The sequence below is a fragment of the Triturus cristatus genome, chromosome 3_2, assembly GCF_964204655.1.
Source record: "Triturus cristatus chromosome 3_2, aTriCri1.1, whole genome shotgun sequence".
NCBI lineage: Eukaryota > Metazoa > Chordata > Amphibia > Caudata > Salamandridae > Triturus > Triturus cristatus.
This window is the reverse complement of record NC_140584.1, coordinates 832,966,805-832,984,482: the sequence shown is the minus strand read 5'-3', so window position 1 is coordinate 832,984,482 and position 17,678 is coordinate 832,966,805. Positions and strand designations below refer to the sequence as shown.

The following is a 17,678-nucleotide window of genomic DNA, read 5'->3' as shown; positions in this document are numbered from 1 at the left end:
TATTTTTGTTTCAATTGACATAATATAAGACGCAGAACTGATATTTATAAATCTAACTTGTCAGTGTTTATTATCATTTATCTTCCCAACTCAACCCCAGGCCCACTTTGTTCGTAGGCCAGGCTTTTGTTTATAGTTTCCAGGGATGCTGGTGAGATTTAATGCCATGCGTGGTCAGCCTGAGTGGTTTTTGATCTTTCGGGTGGTTTCTCATCTGGCGTTTTCTGTGCTGTTCCTCTCGTGAACAAATGCTGTATCTGTGACTTTCGGTGAATAAATATTAAATACAGATATTTCACAAAAATCTGTTTATGTGATTCTTTTCGCCAGCTTGGCTGTCCTAGGCAATATTTATGATCAGTTGATCAGATATATAATGAATAAATTGGTTGTTCAGAAACCTAATAATACATTTTTAGGTAGCTGCCCGTTACCATAATTGCCTTATAATGGTTAAGATAAGCTCTTTAAGAGAGCTTATAAATTTCACTTCAAAGGACATTTCACTGCAACGGAGTTTAACCTTTGACTTGGGAACGAATATGTAGCCAAGAACTGCTTGTATATTGTTTTAGTGTGGAATAAAGGAGCTGTTTACAGTTAAAATAGGACCTTGTTCATAAACTGATACAGAAAGATAATTAATGCATCTGTAAGTACATTTCCTGTGTATTTAGTAACCAACAACACTCAGATGAGAAAAGTAATACAAAACTCACATCCCTTATCATAGGCCCTTGCCTCTCGCTCAGAGTTGGAACACTACAGCGAGTCTTTAACGTCTGATGTAGATCTTTACAGCGGACTGGAATATTTTTTTCCAATAAAAACAGGCATGACAAACAATTTTTTTTCTAATTTTGAAAGAGTAAAAGCGGTTCTAAAAAGAAACTTTTTTCTGTTTTTTTGTTGAAGATTTTACCGGTTTTTTATGTCAAACATATCTAAAAAAAAAAAACGAATTCCATTTTGGATACATTATTTTTTCTCCAATTTCGGTTGATGAGAAATTGATTTTTTATAGCTTGATTACTGGGCTCACCTAGACTAATAACTTTATGGTTGAGTAAATAGTGAAGGCACAGTGGCAAAACAGGGATCTGAGTATTCTTCTCACTCTGGAGAACGGATTACGGAAAAATGGTTTGAGGACTTATTGCTTCCTATTAGGGTGCAGATGACATGGAGGCCCTCTTGTCCTCGTACCGGCATCTTTTGGCAGCATTAAACTCTGAGTGCCATGCTATCTGATGCCTATGCATCCCTAAGGTGCTGGAGCAGGATTTTCTGTACTGCGGCTGAAGGTTTTCTTGCATAAGTTGCAAGGCGCAGTCGTGGCCAGCACCTTGTTATCTCAATCTCCGACACAGAATGACTAACACACAATGGAGTTCTATGGCCCCCTTGTTTCCTCCTGGGTCTCCTCATGCTATTGCTTCTCACTCCCCGAGTCAGTTTTTTTAGGCTTTGCCCACAAAACTAACAAGCATTGGCATAGCCAATAGGTCTTGCCTTTGGGACCTTATAAGGGTTTAGCCATGTAACAGTTGATGTTGTTGCACAAAGGATATTGTGTTGCATAACTAAATACTTATAAGGTCCCAAAAGCGAGACCTATTGGCTATGCCAATGCTTGTTATTCTTTACTTCCACGTTGCACAGCAGTTGCGCTGCTGCACCACATAGCTAGAAGTTATTGTCAAAGTTGATAGCTTTGAATAGGCGAGACCAATTGACTTTGGCAATGCTTTGCTGTTTGTGCCTTTTTTTTGCCTTTTACAAGGACTGTTTAATATTCCCACATGACTGCAGCATTTTGAAATTACTTATTATACCGGTGCTTGCTGCTCGCATTGAGATCACTCCTGAGGGTAGACAGGGAGGAAAAGGATTCGGTTTGAAACATGACAGTTCTGCCTCTGAAACCCAGAAAACAACGATAAATCACGGGTTACCTGCTTAAATTGTGAGCTCTTGGGTGACATGGCTAAAAGACATTAACAGAGCCAATGGCTCTCGCATCTAGTCGATCACCAGCAGTTTCGAAATGTCCACGGGGCGTGAATTTCCTAAAAGTGCAATTTTAGCAAATTACTCTAGATGGCATCAATGTCTTTAAACATCTGCTAGTTTAATTGGAAACTAAATAAAGAAAGCTGGTGCGGATGTGTTAAACTGTTTAACGATGTAGAATTACACTTAAGATGTACTACGAGAGCAGCACCAAGAAGACTGATGGGGGAAAGTATTTAAACTTCAGCCAGAGAGAACTAGCCCAGAACACAACTGTTAAAATATTTGCCGATTAATAATCGCCTCGGGACCATACCATGAAAATACGGTTCGGAGATCCAGAAACGGCTCCGGTAGTTAGTCCTTCAGACGCAGTACCGAATAAAAAAACATTGATAACGGCAATTAGTATGACATTTTTTTAAGACGAGTGAATTCGTTCGTTAAATGAGGGAAAAAAAAGGGATGGCGGGAGTAGGATGATTAAGAAATTGTGCGCGAGTATGGAGTAATGAATAGATGATTGGCCATAGGAATACAACATTGACATGAATTCAATCTACTGGGCATGGAGGACCTAGCCTGGCAGTTCGCGCTGGACTGTTCTCATAGGGCACAGGGTCAAGACTGATTTGCATATGGCTGGGTTCAAACTGGAATGGCATGGGGAGCAAAAAGCGATTGATTTACACCCAGATCTATCCACTGGGGTGAATGTATGACATTGTTCTGCATTCTGTCCATCAATTGTTCTTTTTGCATTCGTCACCCCGAGTGGGACGGGTATGCCCAGACGTGGGTCCCGTGCTCTCCATGCCACTGGTGTCTGGCTGATGAGGTGTGAAACCCCCGAAACCGGTCCTAGGATGATGGTTTCCAATGCAGGGAGGACCTGGCCTGGCAGTTCGGGCTGGACTGTTCCCATGAGGCACAGGGTCAAGACTGATTTGCATATGGCCAGGTTCAAACTGAAATGGCAGGGGGAGTAAAAAAACGATGGATTTAGGCCCAGATCTTTGTACTGGGGTGAATGTATGACATTGTTCTGCATTCTGTCCATCAATTGTTCTTTTTGCAATGTAAAATGAGCACATCTTATAAGTCAATTACACATTTCACCACTAAACGACTGCAAAAAGAGCAAAATAAAAACACATCTAATTTGTTTATGAAAATCCTTTCCTGGGCTGACCTGTTTAGTCCAGACATTGAAACTGCTGCAAATCTATATAGGGTTTATTAATTTTTTTTTTAAAGTACAATGTTATGATTTCAAAATCGCGTCCGAACATCACACAGTATACAGCATGCAGGAAGTGTATACTTTACACAGTACAAAATACTTTAGTTATTACTAGCAATGCACATTGCCAAAGAACTGCATAGGCCTTGAATGGGAAAATGCCTACAAAACGCATATAATTAATAATAAAACTGAACACTCATAGGGTTAGGTTTTCTTTTCTGTGCCTCAAAGGTAGAGCAACAAAGTCTGATGTGCATGGAAACTGAATCAATGCTAACAGCAGTTGTTTGCCTAAACGTCGTACAGAAAGTAGGCCCTTGCATACAAAGGTCACTCGATCGCAACTCAAGCTACATGTCGCAGTCCTGCAGTGAACCAATGCACACATCCTTCTGTTCAGACATGCCAGTTTCTATTCAAGCCGAATATCCAGCAACAGAAAATTGCACAATCAGCATAAGGGAAAGAAACAATAACAAAACCTAGAATTCCTACGAGATTGTATAATAATTTTGAACAGCATTAATTTATATACCGATCTTCCAATTGTAAAACAAAAAAATTCACCATGGGGGCTTAAACGTATTACTAGTTAACATCAATATTGGCATTAATGCAGCTCATTCTGTGAAATACAAGTAAAAGGGACTCAACGTGGAATTCAAACTAATAAGAATCCAGATAACAGGAGTTGTCCCTTATTTTCTAGCCAGTGAGCCCCAACAGATACATAAATGCAACATCTGAATACCATGCAAGTGCGTTTTGAAAAAAACCTAAACAGCTCTGGTTGTCCACACCTTAACATCAATCCCATCTTACAAAGCTTCCTGAAAGGTCCAAGTACACAGCATCAGCCATTGACTTGGGTGTGATAGTTCTTTAACTAAACTAATGCACTTTGCATTCAATGTAGGCACAAATCATGGCTGCCACTTTTCAATGTATCCATGCAGGTTGGCACGGGTCTTCGATCTCTGCTCTGAAATATCCTATAGCGGCCACCCCTGTAGACTCAATGTCTTTACTGTCTCTTCAGCAGGAAGATGCTGAATATAGGCAGGGCCATTGGAATTATGCAATTCGGTGGCTGCGTTTTTTTTTTATTCGCAACATAATCCGTCATCTGCTGCATAATCTGCAGATTTTAACAAAAAAATTATTTCTAACTCAAACTGATCAAAAATTACTAAAACATGGCAATGTGTTTGCATGCAAAAGAAGGCCCTTCAAAAAGGTTAACTGGTCATCTTTTATTTGCTTATTTCTATATTTAGTAGTTAAACTGACACTAACGAGGTAAAATATTTGCCCAGTCAGTATTACCATGTATAAGAATGACAAAATAATAAATTAATACTATCAAAAATATACTGCATTTGACCACATAATTTGCCTTTTCCGGTCACATAATTCAGTCAACTCTGCTGCATAATTCCAGTGGCCCTGGCTGTAGGCTCTGCGCAAACAGCTTTTGTTTAGACTCTGTGTATTGGTCCTCCAGCAGCCTACTAATCATGCTCCTCCCATGGACAATATGCACCCAAAAATCAAGACTCCAAAAAAAAAAAACATTGAAAAAAAGATTTGAGGTACTAAATTGTACTTGTTTAGAGGGAAGGAATGCCTTCAGTGCAAGACGGATCACCCGAAGCTCCAGAAGGTTGATGTGGAGCTCGGACTCCACTTGAGATCAGAGGCCTCTGATCTCCGCCTCTCCCATGTGGTTGCCCCATCCCAGGAGTGATGCATCGGTCACCACTGTGAACTCTGGTAGTGAAAGGGAGACGCATCTGCCGTTGACCCAATCCTGGTTCGTTAGCCACCACTGCAATTGAATCGCAGCCCCCTGCGAGATCCGGACGAAATCAGAAAGATTGCCCCGATGCTGCACCCACTAGAACTTCAGGTCCCACTGCAAAGTCAACATTTGCCATCTGACATGATCTGCCAGCAGGATACAGGAGGCCATGAGGCCCAGCGGCATCAGTCACTCTCACCGAAATCCGGGATAGAGGCTGAAACACCGGTATCATAGCCCGAATATCCCAGAGTTGCTGCTCAGGAGGATATGCCCCAAACTACGCTGTATCCAGAACTGCTCCGATGAAAAGGAGCTTCCGAGAGGGAATCGGGTGAGACTTCGGCACATTGATAGTGAACCCCAGCGAATGCAGAAGGTCCGCCGTAGTCTGGAGATGGGAGACAGCCTAGGGCGAGCCGCCTTCAACAGCCAGTCGTCGAGATAGGGGAAGGCTGGAACACCTGATCTGCGCAGATGAGCTGCGACCAACACCATCACTTTCGTGCAACACCTGAGGGCCACGGTAAGGCCGAAGGGGAGCACGGTAAACTGAAAATGCTTGTGGCCGATCGTGAACCGTAGGTAGCACCGGTGGGCAGGCAAGACGGGATGTAAAAATAAGCTAGGGTCGAGGGCAGATAGGACCTGAGCCATGGTTTACATTTTGAACTTTTCCTTCCGGAGGAATTGGTTGACGTCCCTGAGGTCCAAGATAGGACACAGGCCTTTGTCCTTTTTGGGTACCAGGAAGAAGTGAGAGTAACAACCATGACATACTTCTGGCACAGGGACTCATTTGATAGCTCCCTTGGCCAAGGGAGCCATAACTTACTGGCGGAGAAGGGCCAAGTGATCCTCCGACATATGATGGAGTGATGGTGGCATGGAGGAAGGGGTAGTCTCTAAGGGGAGGGAGTAACCCCTTCGGACTATCTGCAAAACCCACCTGTCTGATGGGATGTTGTGCAGTGGGGGAGGTGATGGCGGATCCTGCTGCCCACTGACAACTGGTGGCCCTGAAAAGTCGGACTAGGAAAGTTTGGAGGCTGCTGCGGATGGGGTGGGGGGCAATGGGGGACTGGCCTGCCTTCTGGCCCCCGGGACTGGCCTGCCTTCTGGCCCCCAGACCCGCGACGCCGGATCTAACGTCCCCGGCCACGCAGAGGCTGGGCAGCTTACGCGGGCCTGCGGCTCTGGGTGGAACGTGGTGGGGCACCCCTTCTGTAGCCACGAAAGGGGCGAAAGGCAGACTGCATGGGGCAAGAAGTGACTGAGGACCTGGCCGTAGCCCCTAGTAGTTGAAACACTCGAGGGTGTGGTCTGCCTGGTCACCAAACAGGCAATGGCCATCAAAGGCATGCCCAAAAGGGTAGATTGGACATCCCCAGAGAAGCCAGAGGTCCTCAGCCAGGCATAGCGCCTCAGAACTAACAACGTGGAAACCATTCTACCCAGCGAGTCGGCGGTATCCGGTCCACACCGGATGGTGAACCTTGCTGCTTCTCGACCCTCAGCAAAAGCTTGGGTGAGCATGGCCCGGGCCTCCTCCGGGCACTGTGGCAGCACTTGCGCAATCGTGTCCCAAACCGTGTGTGCATAACAGCCCAAAAGACATGAGGTGTTCACTGACCACAGTACTAAGCTGGCGGAAGAAAACATCTTCCCAAGATAGTCCGGCTTCTTGGATTCCCAATCTTGGGGAGCTGTAGGGAATACGCTTCCTCTTGAGGATGAGGCTTGGACCACCAAGCTCTCGGGGGTAGGGTGTTGGGAGAGGGAAAGTGGGTCACCCGGAGCCAGGCGGTGGCATCAGGTAAACATCCTGTCCACAGGAGCCCCAGTAGGATGTCATTGAGGGCTTCATTGAAAGGCAGCAGGGGCTCCGAAGAGGCTGCTGCCGGCTGAAACACTTCAGTCAGGAGGTTAGTCCCGACAGCCACTGTAGGAAGCTCAAGGCCCAAGGCCTCAGCCGCCCTACACAACACCACAGTGTAGGAGGCTCCCTCCTTCGTAGCCATGGTAGGGGGAGAAAGCATACCAAGGTCTGGAGAGGTATCCGGACCACTGGCATCACCCAACTGCCAGGGGGTCAACAGACCCCTCCCAGTCCTCCTCACCTTCCTCTGGCGGCCAGTCAGGACTAAAAGGAACGCCAGGAAAGAATAGTGGTACAAAAGTACCAGTCGGAGCTGGCACCGGCGTGTCCGTGTCGGGGGTGAGGCTGGGGTCGACGCCGGTTGGGAGCACAACCGGCGTTGGGAGCGTATTCACTGGAATCGGCACCGGGGAAAGTACCGTGAGGTCGACGAGAACCAATCTGGATCCAGGCCTGGATCCTTGGGGCCACAGGGCCCCCAGCCGAGTCAGCGGGGCCCAAAGGCACACCGGCAGAGTAAGGCTGCCCAAAGATGCTATGCAACGCTCCGTAGAAAGCTCGACGCTGGGCATGGGGACGCTCCAGCTCCCAGAAAGGGAGGGAAGCGCAGGGTCATCCCGCAAGCGGGCTTCGAAGGCGGACCTAGAGAGCAGCAACGCTCCGGTTCAATGCCGCGTCGGCCGACGGACAGAGAGAAGGCGAAGTTCGACGATGCGCCCTCTTCCTGTGCTTCGACTTTGATGACTAGTGGTGATAGCTCCGCGACCGGTCCGGAGACCTTCCTCTCGACCGGGATCTCGGGCGGCACAGAACCGACTGCTGGGCCTCCAGACATTTTCGGGACTGCTCGAGTCCATGGCTGAACAGTCGAAGCACGACTTCGGGTCGTGGTCACGCTACAGGCACCAGAGGCACACGAGGTGCGGATCCGTGACAGACATCAGCTTGTGACAGGAGTCACAAAGCTTGAAGCGGATCCGACGATGGGACATCCTTTGTGCACCAGAAGTCGAAGGACTCAAAAAAGATGTCGACAAAAGTCAAAAAAATTTAAGTCAAAAAGTGTCTAAGGGACACGCTCTATACGGATCTGCGCTGGCTGGGGCGAAAAGTAAAGAACGGACATCAATGCGCAGGGGTGGCGTCTAAGTAGACACTGCGACGTCATCCCAGCGACCACAACGACTAACGCAGTTGACCGACACCACCTACTGACGCGCAAGGGTACTGTAAGGAAACATTTCTCCGGCTCCAGTCTGATGCCTGGGGGGTAATTCTAAGGTAAGGAATCTATTCCTACGGTCTCTTTCAGATACTGTTTCAGACGCAACTAGGGTTAAAATGCGGAAATGTGCTAACCTATGAGCAAGAGAGGTCCAGCATGCATTGACCTGCAGTGACCAAGACCCAGGAAACTTGAAGCCCAAAGATCTATGGTCTCAATGGCTGGCTCCGAAGCCAGTCAGCTGTTGGTGCAGTGACGGATCCTAAATCTGACTCCTGATCGCAGACCTGAGCATGTAAAAAAGCATTGAAGAAAGGGGGATTAAGAAATGCCCCTTTCAGTCTTAACTGCTCCAGACAGGCAAAACACGAACCTCCAGGCATTTAAAGCATCATTTGCTTCATAGACACAAAAAGTTAAAGCAGAAAACTGTGTGGAGAGTGAGGAATGGAAGAATGGTACAATATACAATACACCAGAATCATGCCAGATGGCATTCAGTCCTCAAAAAACAACAATAAACGTATAATGAAACTACATTCCACTGATTCGCTCATGTTTTTCCATAGTTAATCAAGCTCTCTAGTAAGACCTAACCGCAAAGCTCAGACACGGGCCTGGTAAATCCACACGTCACAAACCAAACCTTTACTCGCGCCACCTGCACCAAATAAACCATTCTTTTAGGGCAGGCAAAGTAGTAGGCTCCAAGTACCCGGATCGATCGCTGGCAAGCAGTACTCCAGGAAGCACCCTGTTCAGCGTAAATAGGTTCATGATCCAATGTCAAATATGGGTGATTCTTGTTGCCATTTTATCAGAACTTTTGTGACAAAAGGAAAAGTGGAAACCAAAAAAAGACCTAAAAAGGCCAGCTGTAGACAGGATCCAAAAGGATCCTCACTAATGTTACTGGATCCTACTACCCAGCATTTAAATAGTAGATGTTCAATGTTATTTGAAGAAAAACGCACCTGGCCGCTCTGCTGATTATATTTAGTACTGAAAACCTAATAAATCATTTTTTGCCAGAAAAAGAAGCCGAGGAAAGATGCATCAGAAGAACCTGCAAAAACAAACAGGACAGTGCCTACTAAGGATTGCTCTCATCTTGATCTAGTCTTTGTTTTTCATCACTATATACGAGTAAACCCAAATTTGAAAGTTGCTCAAACGATCTGGACACGCTGCACTGATCTGATATTTTCATAATACTGACAGATAACAAGCAAGATTCAGTAGAAGCTGGTTTTAGAACAAAAGACACAGAAGGCAGTTATTAACCTATCAGTTGGGTTTTTTGCATTTCCTAAGTAGCATTCTAAAATAAACCTCTGGCATTTCTAGGAAGAACTACCATTTAAAAGAGGTTGATGAGTGAAGGGTTGGACAACGAGCAAAACCTTCCTTTTTCCTTCAAAGAAAATCGATGTTATTTCAGACTTTTAGCTAGGCTGTGACAGGTAGAAAAAAAGGCCCTGTGTTTCTGTATGTCTGCATTTCAAATTCTATATCAATGCCAAACCCCCCAGAATGCTACAGCCAGTAGTAGGTCACCATTCTAATTATTTGTGAGTTGGATTTGCTTAATCATAAGAAACTGTGCTCATTTCTCCATTTCTAAAATACATTTTACTATTTAAATTTTGAAAACATGTTTAATAATAATTACAATTATTATTCTCCTATACTTATTGTGGCACAGGATTACCAAAGTAGGTTTCACAGACTAAGTAAATGGGGGTTTCTTTTTGAAAATCATTGCATCTGGCTGTGTTTAGGTTTAACAGACTGAACTCAACTGATGGCTATTAAAAATAATCTGTACAGCTTCACTAAGAACCAGTTGGAAAAAAACTGGGTTTCATGAGACTTGTTCCAAATAGATGATAGTCCCTTCATACTGACACCGACTGTATCACTGCCGATACTTTGCTGATTGAGTGTGTTGAATGGACAATAAGCACCTGAACAGTGAGTTCAGGGATATTGACCATTTGGGGTCGTGATTGGTTGAGGAGGATTTGAGGACAAGATGTTCCATAGTGAGACATCGCACAGGACTTCCTAATGAGCGTCGACAGGAGGCAAACTGCCATTACAGTTCATATAGGTATGCCTTTTTAACACTTCTGTTAATAATTCTGAACTATCCACTCTTACTACTAGAGTTTTTGCATTCAACAACAGGTACTGCCATAGCGTAGTATTTAACAACTATTAAGAATGGACTGAGATATTTAGCCTCCTACTGCAAACAAAAGCCTGAGAAAGCGTTCTCTCTCGACCTCACCAGATTCCCTACCAAGCTCCAAGTGTATACATAAAATTAAAGTATTTATCTAAAAGCATCTTTCGGACTAAAAAAAAAATCATTTTTTTGTGTACAATCTTACCAGAGTTTACATTATTTCATTAAAATCTTTCAATGATGGCAAGGAACTTTAATTGTCCGCTGGATCCCCTTTCCTGAATGATCTCTACTGGAATGAGTTAACGTAAAAAAGTTATGGGATAGCCTATTTAAAAACATGGGGTGTACACCTCTACAAACAAGCGTCCAAGGAATAAAGATACTAATTAATGGCCTCACAGCCAAAATAAGGTGGATTCAGGACAGTGTGGATTTTTAAACTCTTTGTTTGACCTACGCCGCTTCTGAGGCCTTTTGTTTGGTAGCCCTGGAAAGTATCCAATGTGGGTAAGGCTATTTACCTCAACTATTCTAGAATTACCAATACTAATGCACTCAAGCTACCCCCTCTGGGAAATTAAAACACAAGTGGTAGCAAAGTTAAGCAGTCAAAATGCCATGGTAGAGGCCAGAAACGTAGATGGATCATGACCCCATAACACTCACACTAAATATACTCCATTGTTATACTTTCAAACAAGGGTCTAATTTATAAAAGAGTTTGTGCCAGTCCCCAAAGCTCTGTGCTGGCAGTGTAGAATACCAAGGCTGTGTAGTGTTAAATTAATCTCGGGCCTCCTTAACCCAGTAGCAAACATTCCCTGCCCCTTTATCTCACTCTTGCTGGTCCCTGCTTTCTCTCTCTATGCTTGTTTTTCAAGTTCTCTTTTGTGTGTTTCTTGTATGGCCCTTTGTCGTTTTCCCTATGTTAGTCTTACTGTGCACGTTGTAGCCTGCTTTTGTTTTGCACATGTTAATAAATATCACGCTTGTTTTTGTGCCACATTTTATTTTCACACAGAATCAGCATGTTTTCGCATTTTATTATAGGACAGGGAGTCCTGAAAAAACACAGAGCGAAGGTTCAGAGTCAGCTGAGATGTAGAACATCCACCTATGTATGCTAGGGTATGGGGTCCGTCACTAAACCCAGAGATCTATATTTTATAATCACTTAGCTTCAGTAGTGGGGGAGGGTTTAGGCAGATCTGTCAGATAACGTGAGAGGGCTCTCTTCTGTATGTGTTTTATTAACCATGCTGATGAGATTGACGGGTATTTGTTTTCTAATTGTGGCACAATTATTGTATTTTAGAACACAATAGGTTAAATAAACATTGTAAACTTCTTTTGAGTCTCTTTTCTATTTTATTGTGGACAAGTATAAGTGAGTAAATAACAGGTTGTGTCCTGTAACCGCGATGCCCGAGAGGGTCAGGGGTGTTGTGTTCTGGGGTGCCAAATCACTTGTCTCTCTGAAAAGAGAAGGAGGGCATGTGAGGCACTATAGCTAGTCAGACTCGGGATCATAGATACTTCTGTGATATGGTGACTCAGTCCCCTACATACTGATGTTCTATGGTCCCAAGCATAGTTCTGTTCCTGAGCAGAATCCCTGCAACATCTCTTAATAATCATAAATAACAGTCAGTCCCCAAAAATGAGTGCCGGTGGGCCCCACTAGCAACCATCGGCTAAAATTAAGCACTGTAAACAAAAGGACTTAATAGGAAGGCATAAGCAAGGCCATTGAAATACACGAATATGCAGTCTGTGTGTTGGCTGCGTAATTGACTTACCAGATTTGCCACATAATCTACCAGCTGCTACCCATTTTTGAAACTTCAAAATCATTTAGAGTCGAAACAGATTTAAATGTTGGGGTGCAGTGGCAGACCCTTTGCAGGTTAACTGGAGACTTTTTAGAAGCGGAGTGTTTGAAGGCAATAAACTAGTACAAAACAGTTGAAACATTTACCTAGACAATATTACTGTTTGCTAAAAACAATACAACATTTAAACAATGCTCCCACAGAGTTACTACGCAATTTAGATTTTCTTGCTGCAAAATTCAGTCAAAACACACAGCAAAATCTGTTCCTCCATTGCTGCAGTCACCCTGCAGATAAAGAGAAGACCGTATTTTCCCAGAAAACTGCGCCTTTGTGGCCCAGATACAATCGCAAATATACTGAAGGCCCTAAAGCAGTTTGTGGTTAATGAATAAAGGCACTGATCTCCCGTTTTATTAATGGAGAGCGTTTGCAAGATACTACAAATCCCACAAGCACCCCGACACACGCACTCCACATCACGGTGCATCATGTGACATACGCTCCTTTCCTTTCAGAGCATAGTTCAGATGTAAAAACCCTTGATACTCTTTGAGCAGCGTGCAGACAGGGTTGCAGAATGGTAAAATAGTAGGTGAATCAACAGCATGGTACACTTGAAGCAGCGAGTAGGACAATCTACGCTTGCTTATTTTCAGAACAGATTGAGGCCTGCTGGCCATTGGATTTTACTTCCATGCCATATAATTATACCCAAACAGAGTGTGACTATAGGGAAGCGCATGCTGCGCATTCCTATGAAGTAGCACTCTAAATATTTTAGGGTATGACCCTTTATACATCTCCAGTACAAAATAGTGTCTCACATGTGTGTTTTGTGCAGTGTATCACATATCGTATACAGGGTCTATAAATGAATGTATGATACTTTCACTTGTTAAGGGTTTTCCCCAACTAAGTTCTATTTGCGTTTTTGTGCAGCGTGTCACTGGCTTTTAGGTTGTTAGCCCTAAGAATGCATGTAGCTACACTAATTATATGGTTTGGTGTCATGCATTACAATACGTCTGACATGAGGACATTTAGTGACTTATAACTAACATCATACGGGGTAAGACTTGTCCTGACGAAAGCCCAGGATCCTTGGAGATTTCTTAAACAAGGGCTGAAACATGTTGACAAATAAAAAAGAAGGGTGTAGGGAGGATCAGATACCCCTGAAGTACCCTAATAATAGTTTTTAACCATATCTAGAATACCAATAAATGGATACCGGGTGTTCCAATTGGTATTTATGTATAATTAGACCACGTCAAGTAATATCCTTAAGCTGACTACATCCCAGTGAAAGAAAGCAAATCGTTTTTTAGGCAGTTATGACATTTGCAGGGCATTCTGGATCTGAAAATATACTGGAATCGTTTGGTTTCTATAGCGCAGGGTTGGTAGGGTTACATGGGTGCTACCTGAAACAGAGCCTAAATACTGCAGCCATACTTAAAGGACAGTGAGAGGAATTTGGATGCTTTTGGGCATAGTTATGATGTTTTCAAGGCATTCTAGTTGAAGAAAGGTAGTGGGATCTATGCATGTTGCACCATTCTGGGCACCCACAGATGTGTTTTCTGAAATGTCTGTGGTCAATATGTATCCCTGGGTGCTGGCTGTACCTTGGCCCAAATACTGCAACTACCAATATCCCCAGAATCAGACTCTCAAAGCAAAATTCTAGAAGATTCAATGGTGAGTTTCTGGGCCTTTCCTGCTGCAGGAAATAGGCCCACCTACATTTGAGAAAATCGGATATCTTAGCCAATGTTTGACGTGAATTCTGCAGGAAAGAAAAGTGAAATCCACAATACCTTGGACTCCATCAGGTCTATAGTTTTCATCTTCATTGAGCATTTTATTACTTTTCCTGTTGCAGGCGATAAACCCACCCACACAAAAGGAGTTTCAATCTTATCAAGGGAAGTGTGGAATCCCTGGGTGGTAGGACTTTTGTCAGATTCCAGAACTTTGCCACTCATAAATCTGAGAAAAATCTGCGATTTTAGCCCAAGTTATACATTTGCTGGGTGTTCAGGGTAATATATAGTGGCATCTACGCAAGCCATACTCCAATGGACCTTCCTCCTAAGTGCCTAGTTTTCAGAAATCTCTAGGACAGGGATATTTCCCTGGTTGCCGGAAGGTACAGGGATCAAATAAAACAGCTACCCACATACTCACAATGAATGTAATTTAGTGCAAAAAGTGAGATGTTTCCCTATTGTATTTAATGGCCTTTCTTGTCCCGGGCAACAGGCTCGCGCTCACACAAATGGGACATGATTTTTATTGAGAGAAGTATGTCATTGCTGGGTGGTAGGACTGTGGTCGATCCCTGCAGTTTCTAGAACATTCACTCTGAGGAATAGGGAACATTCTGTGATTTTGGACAAAGTCTGACATTTTCCTGGATTTCTAGTAAGAAAAAGTAGTGGGATCCAGGCAAGCCACAACATTGGTTTCATCTATTAAATTCCTTAACATTATTGGCTTCTAAATGTAAGTCAGTTTGCACAAAAACCATAATTTGCAAAATCACTAGATACAAGTAAGCCCAAATTTGGAAGTTTATAGGGAAGGACAGTAGCAAAGTCTCTTCTAGGGGTGCGGGTAAAAAGGCCTATACCTCTGAAATACAAATCACTGCCACCATTACTAAACACCTCAAACCTAGCGTCAAGGGCCAGTAACCATCTCATAAGTGGTTACTGTGGGGGCCGCCAACACTTATTTTTTCTCATTGGAAATTTCCTGAGAGCAAGTGAGGGGAAAAAACACACAAAGGAAAAGATGCCTAAGGTCCCGTTACGCCATAAGGCATTAAACATGTTGGCCCTACGCCACTAATCTTAAAGCTGTCTAGGTACATTCCTCCTGTGACAGCTCCTGTGTCCTGTCAAGGGGACCCTAAAGACTATTTTAAATCACTTACTACACCACCGTCCACTTACACCCTCGCTTGCATTAATCATTAGGGAAAAAAATCAGAAGTCCTCCGATAAAGAGCCCCCTCGAGGGCCCCGTAAGGTTTTGCACCGCCCGCCCAATGAGGAGCAGCCCAGTGATGAAGCATGACACCCACCTGGGTGAGAGAGGGTAATCACTTCTAATCACTCAGATGCCAGGATCCAGTCGATCAGCTCCCTAGTCCTAACCAAAGCATCATTTCCTCTCTCCCTTCTATCTTTTCTGGAGGAAGAGCATACCCCTTTTGCATAACTATGAAAATTTAGGAGCGTGGGTGCTTATAATCAGATCCTAGTCCCTCCCTTGATTTGCCACACATAACATACCTGCCATCTTTCAAGGTGTTCATGATGAAGCGATTCACTTGACAGATACAATTTGAGGCCAGGCGATTGTCTTCCACGAGTGAATTCAACTGTGTCGCCAACATGAAAGCTGGAAAAAAGTAATGTGGCCATGTTACTGGAAAATAAAGGTAGGGGGCCAGTTCTCATTAAAGTTTTTACAGCAAATTGCAGAAGTGCACACTACCCAAAATTATGCAACTAAGGACAGACGAGCACATCTTCTAAGGGCCCAAATCGAAATGTTATGCAGCTCAACAATCTTCTATCGATCACATTACAGCCTTGTACATATTTTCTTTAAATCTCCCCTTTAAGATTCACGCTCAAGCACAAACAGTAGCGGACTCTGTTTTACTTACTCTAGTTCTTTTATTACTGCCATAGTGTTATTAATTTGTGCTTAAACCGTAACCTCCATCTGGGTCTAGTTCCGCTCTCTTACACCGATACTCATATGGTTCTCGCTAGTGACCTGTCAGTAGTGAATCTATGGGAGATTTTCCTCCCATACTTGCTTAGTTGAGATATTTTTATGTTCTTTGTGTATAGATTCCACAGAGAAAGATGCAACCTGATAGCCTGCAATTATTGTCCACTGAATTGCTTACATTTAAATTACGTAACATGGAGGAAACAATATTTTGGTCACAGACTGACTATTACGAACCTTTCCAACATCCACAGGCTCCAAATGCAACACAATCCACCCATCACCATTCTTTAAGGTTACGATTCCTTGGTTGCCCAAGTAAATCTAACATGGCATTTTCACCCTCCAGGGTCAGAAGAGGGGATGCTCCCTCAGATTATGCATTATGGAGCGTAACATAAGGGTCCATACTTACAGGACAGTGTGTTTACCCCATCACTCATCAGAAGTCGGTAACGCTGAGGGCCACTGGCTGATGAAATGGGACGGATATTCTACAATGAAAGAAAAGAATCTTGGTCAGGGCGCACCCAATAACTGAGGCTAATGAAATTAAAAATGTAACTTGAAAGAAGTTGAACACGTGCAGCATTGTTATTAAAATACTTACATTTATGGTTAAAAAGTACACAACTCTAGGCTCTCCTTTCCACAATACCCAATTAGGGTCAATTGAAGTGTGGTTGATTAATTGCGAACTAAATAGATTATACCAAACATGTCAATCCAATCCAGAAGATATTACTCAAAAGTGAACTTCTTAAAGTATAGGGTTCCCTCTGAACTTGCCATGACCAGACTGGTGTAGCACAAGAAGAGCATACCAGTTGGGCTGCAATAGTCTAAAAATGATTCTTCTCCGAGGTACAGGAAAAAGTGATACATGCGGGGGACCACTGTGTAGGGAAATACCTCTCCATTAGTTTTTGCTAAGACGTGTAATGCAGGAATTTATGAGACTAATTAACCAGATGTAAAATGGCATTGACATAATAGGACAAGTTTGCTATCTTTGATGAAAATAATCTGCAACATTTGCAATGAGCCCCCCGGTGCTTCCTTGATTTTCTAAAAAAAATGGCAAAATATGCATAGTGGAAGTCATCGAGACAAGTATTAGCAAGAGCTCCATAAATGGAAGATATCATTAGTGGAGATGGAAAGATTTGCTGATATGCTGTAGCCCATAATGGCAGGGCAGGCGTAAATGTGCATAAAGAACAAAGTCTGAACTCATGTTAATACACTGGGTCAGCAAATTTGTGACACAACCAGGCAGAACCTCTTTTACCTTGCCATAAGCAGAACCTCTTTTACCTTGCCTGAAGTATCCCAAAATAAGGAGAAAAGTGTATTGTATTGAAATAACATGATACTCAACATGGCGTAAAGTGGAAGGACACTATTCGAGTGATCATATGAGGGAGGTAGACCAAGGGGCTGGAGTGACAGTATCTCAGAACACGCATTTGATTTTCAAATGTAGAAGAGTCCAAGCACAAATTGAAGGGTGCAGGAAAAGGGTCGGCATTGGACAAACAAGGACTGCACAGAGGACGGGAGGAATGCTTGGAAAAGTCTACAATTACAGACAACATACTGGCAAGAAAGGATTGTCAAGAATACTGCATAAGAAACTCAAGGTCAAATGAAAAATGCTTACAAGGGAAGGATAGATGCTAAGTATTGTGCATGTTAGGGACATTGTTATATGTGTTGGGTGAAACAGAGA

General features: G+C 43.6%; 1 protein-coding gene across 1 annotated transcript in view; it reads right to left on the bottom strand.

Moving 5' to 3' along the window:
* RPA1 (replication protein A1) overlaps positions 1-17,678 on the bottom strand; it is a 258,365-nt gene that overhangs the window by 213,180 nt on the left and 27,507 nt on the right. The window contains exons 3-4 of the mRNA XM_085649076.1: positions 16,362-16,440; positions 15,496-15,604 (exon numbers count right to left, since the gene is read on the bottom strand). Of these exons, the coding sequence (XP_085505202.1) occupies positions 15,496-15,604; positions 16,362-16,440 (188 nt within the window). The remainder of the gene's footprint in view (positions 1-15,495; positions 15,605-16,361; positions 16,441-17,678) is intronic.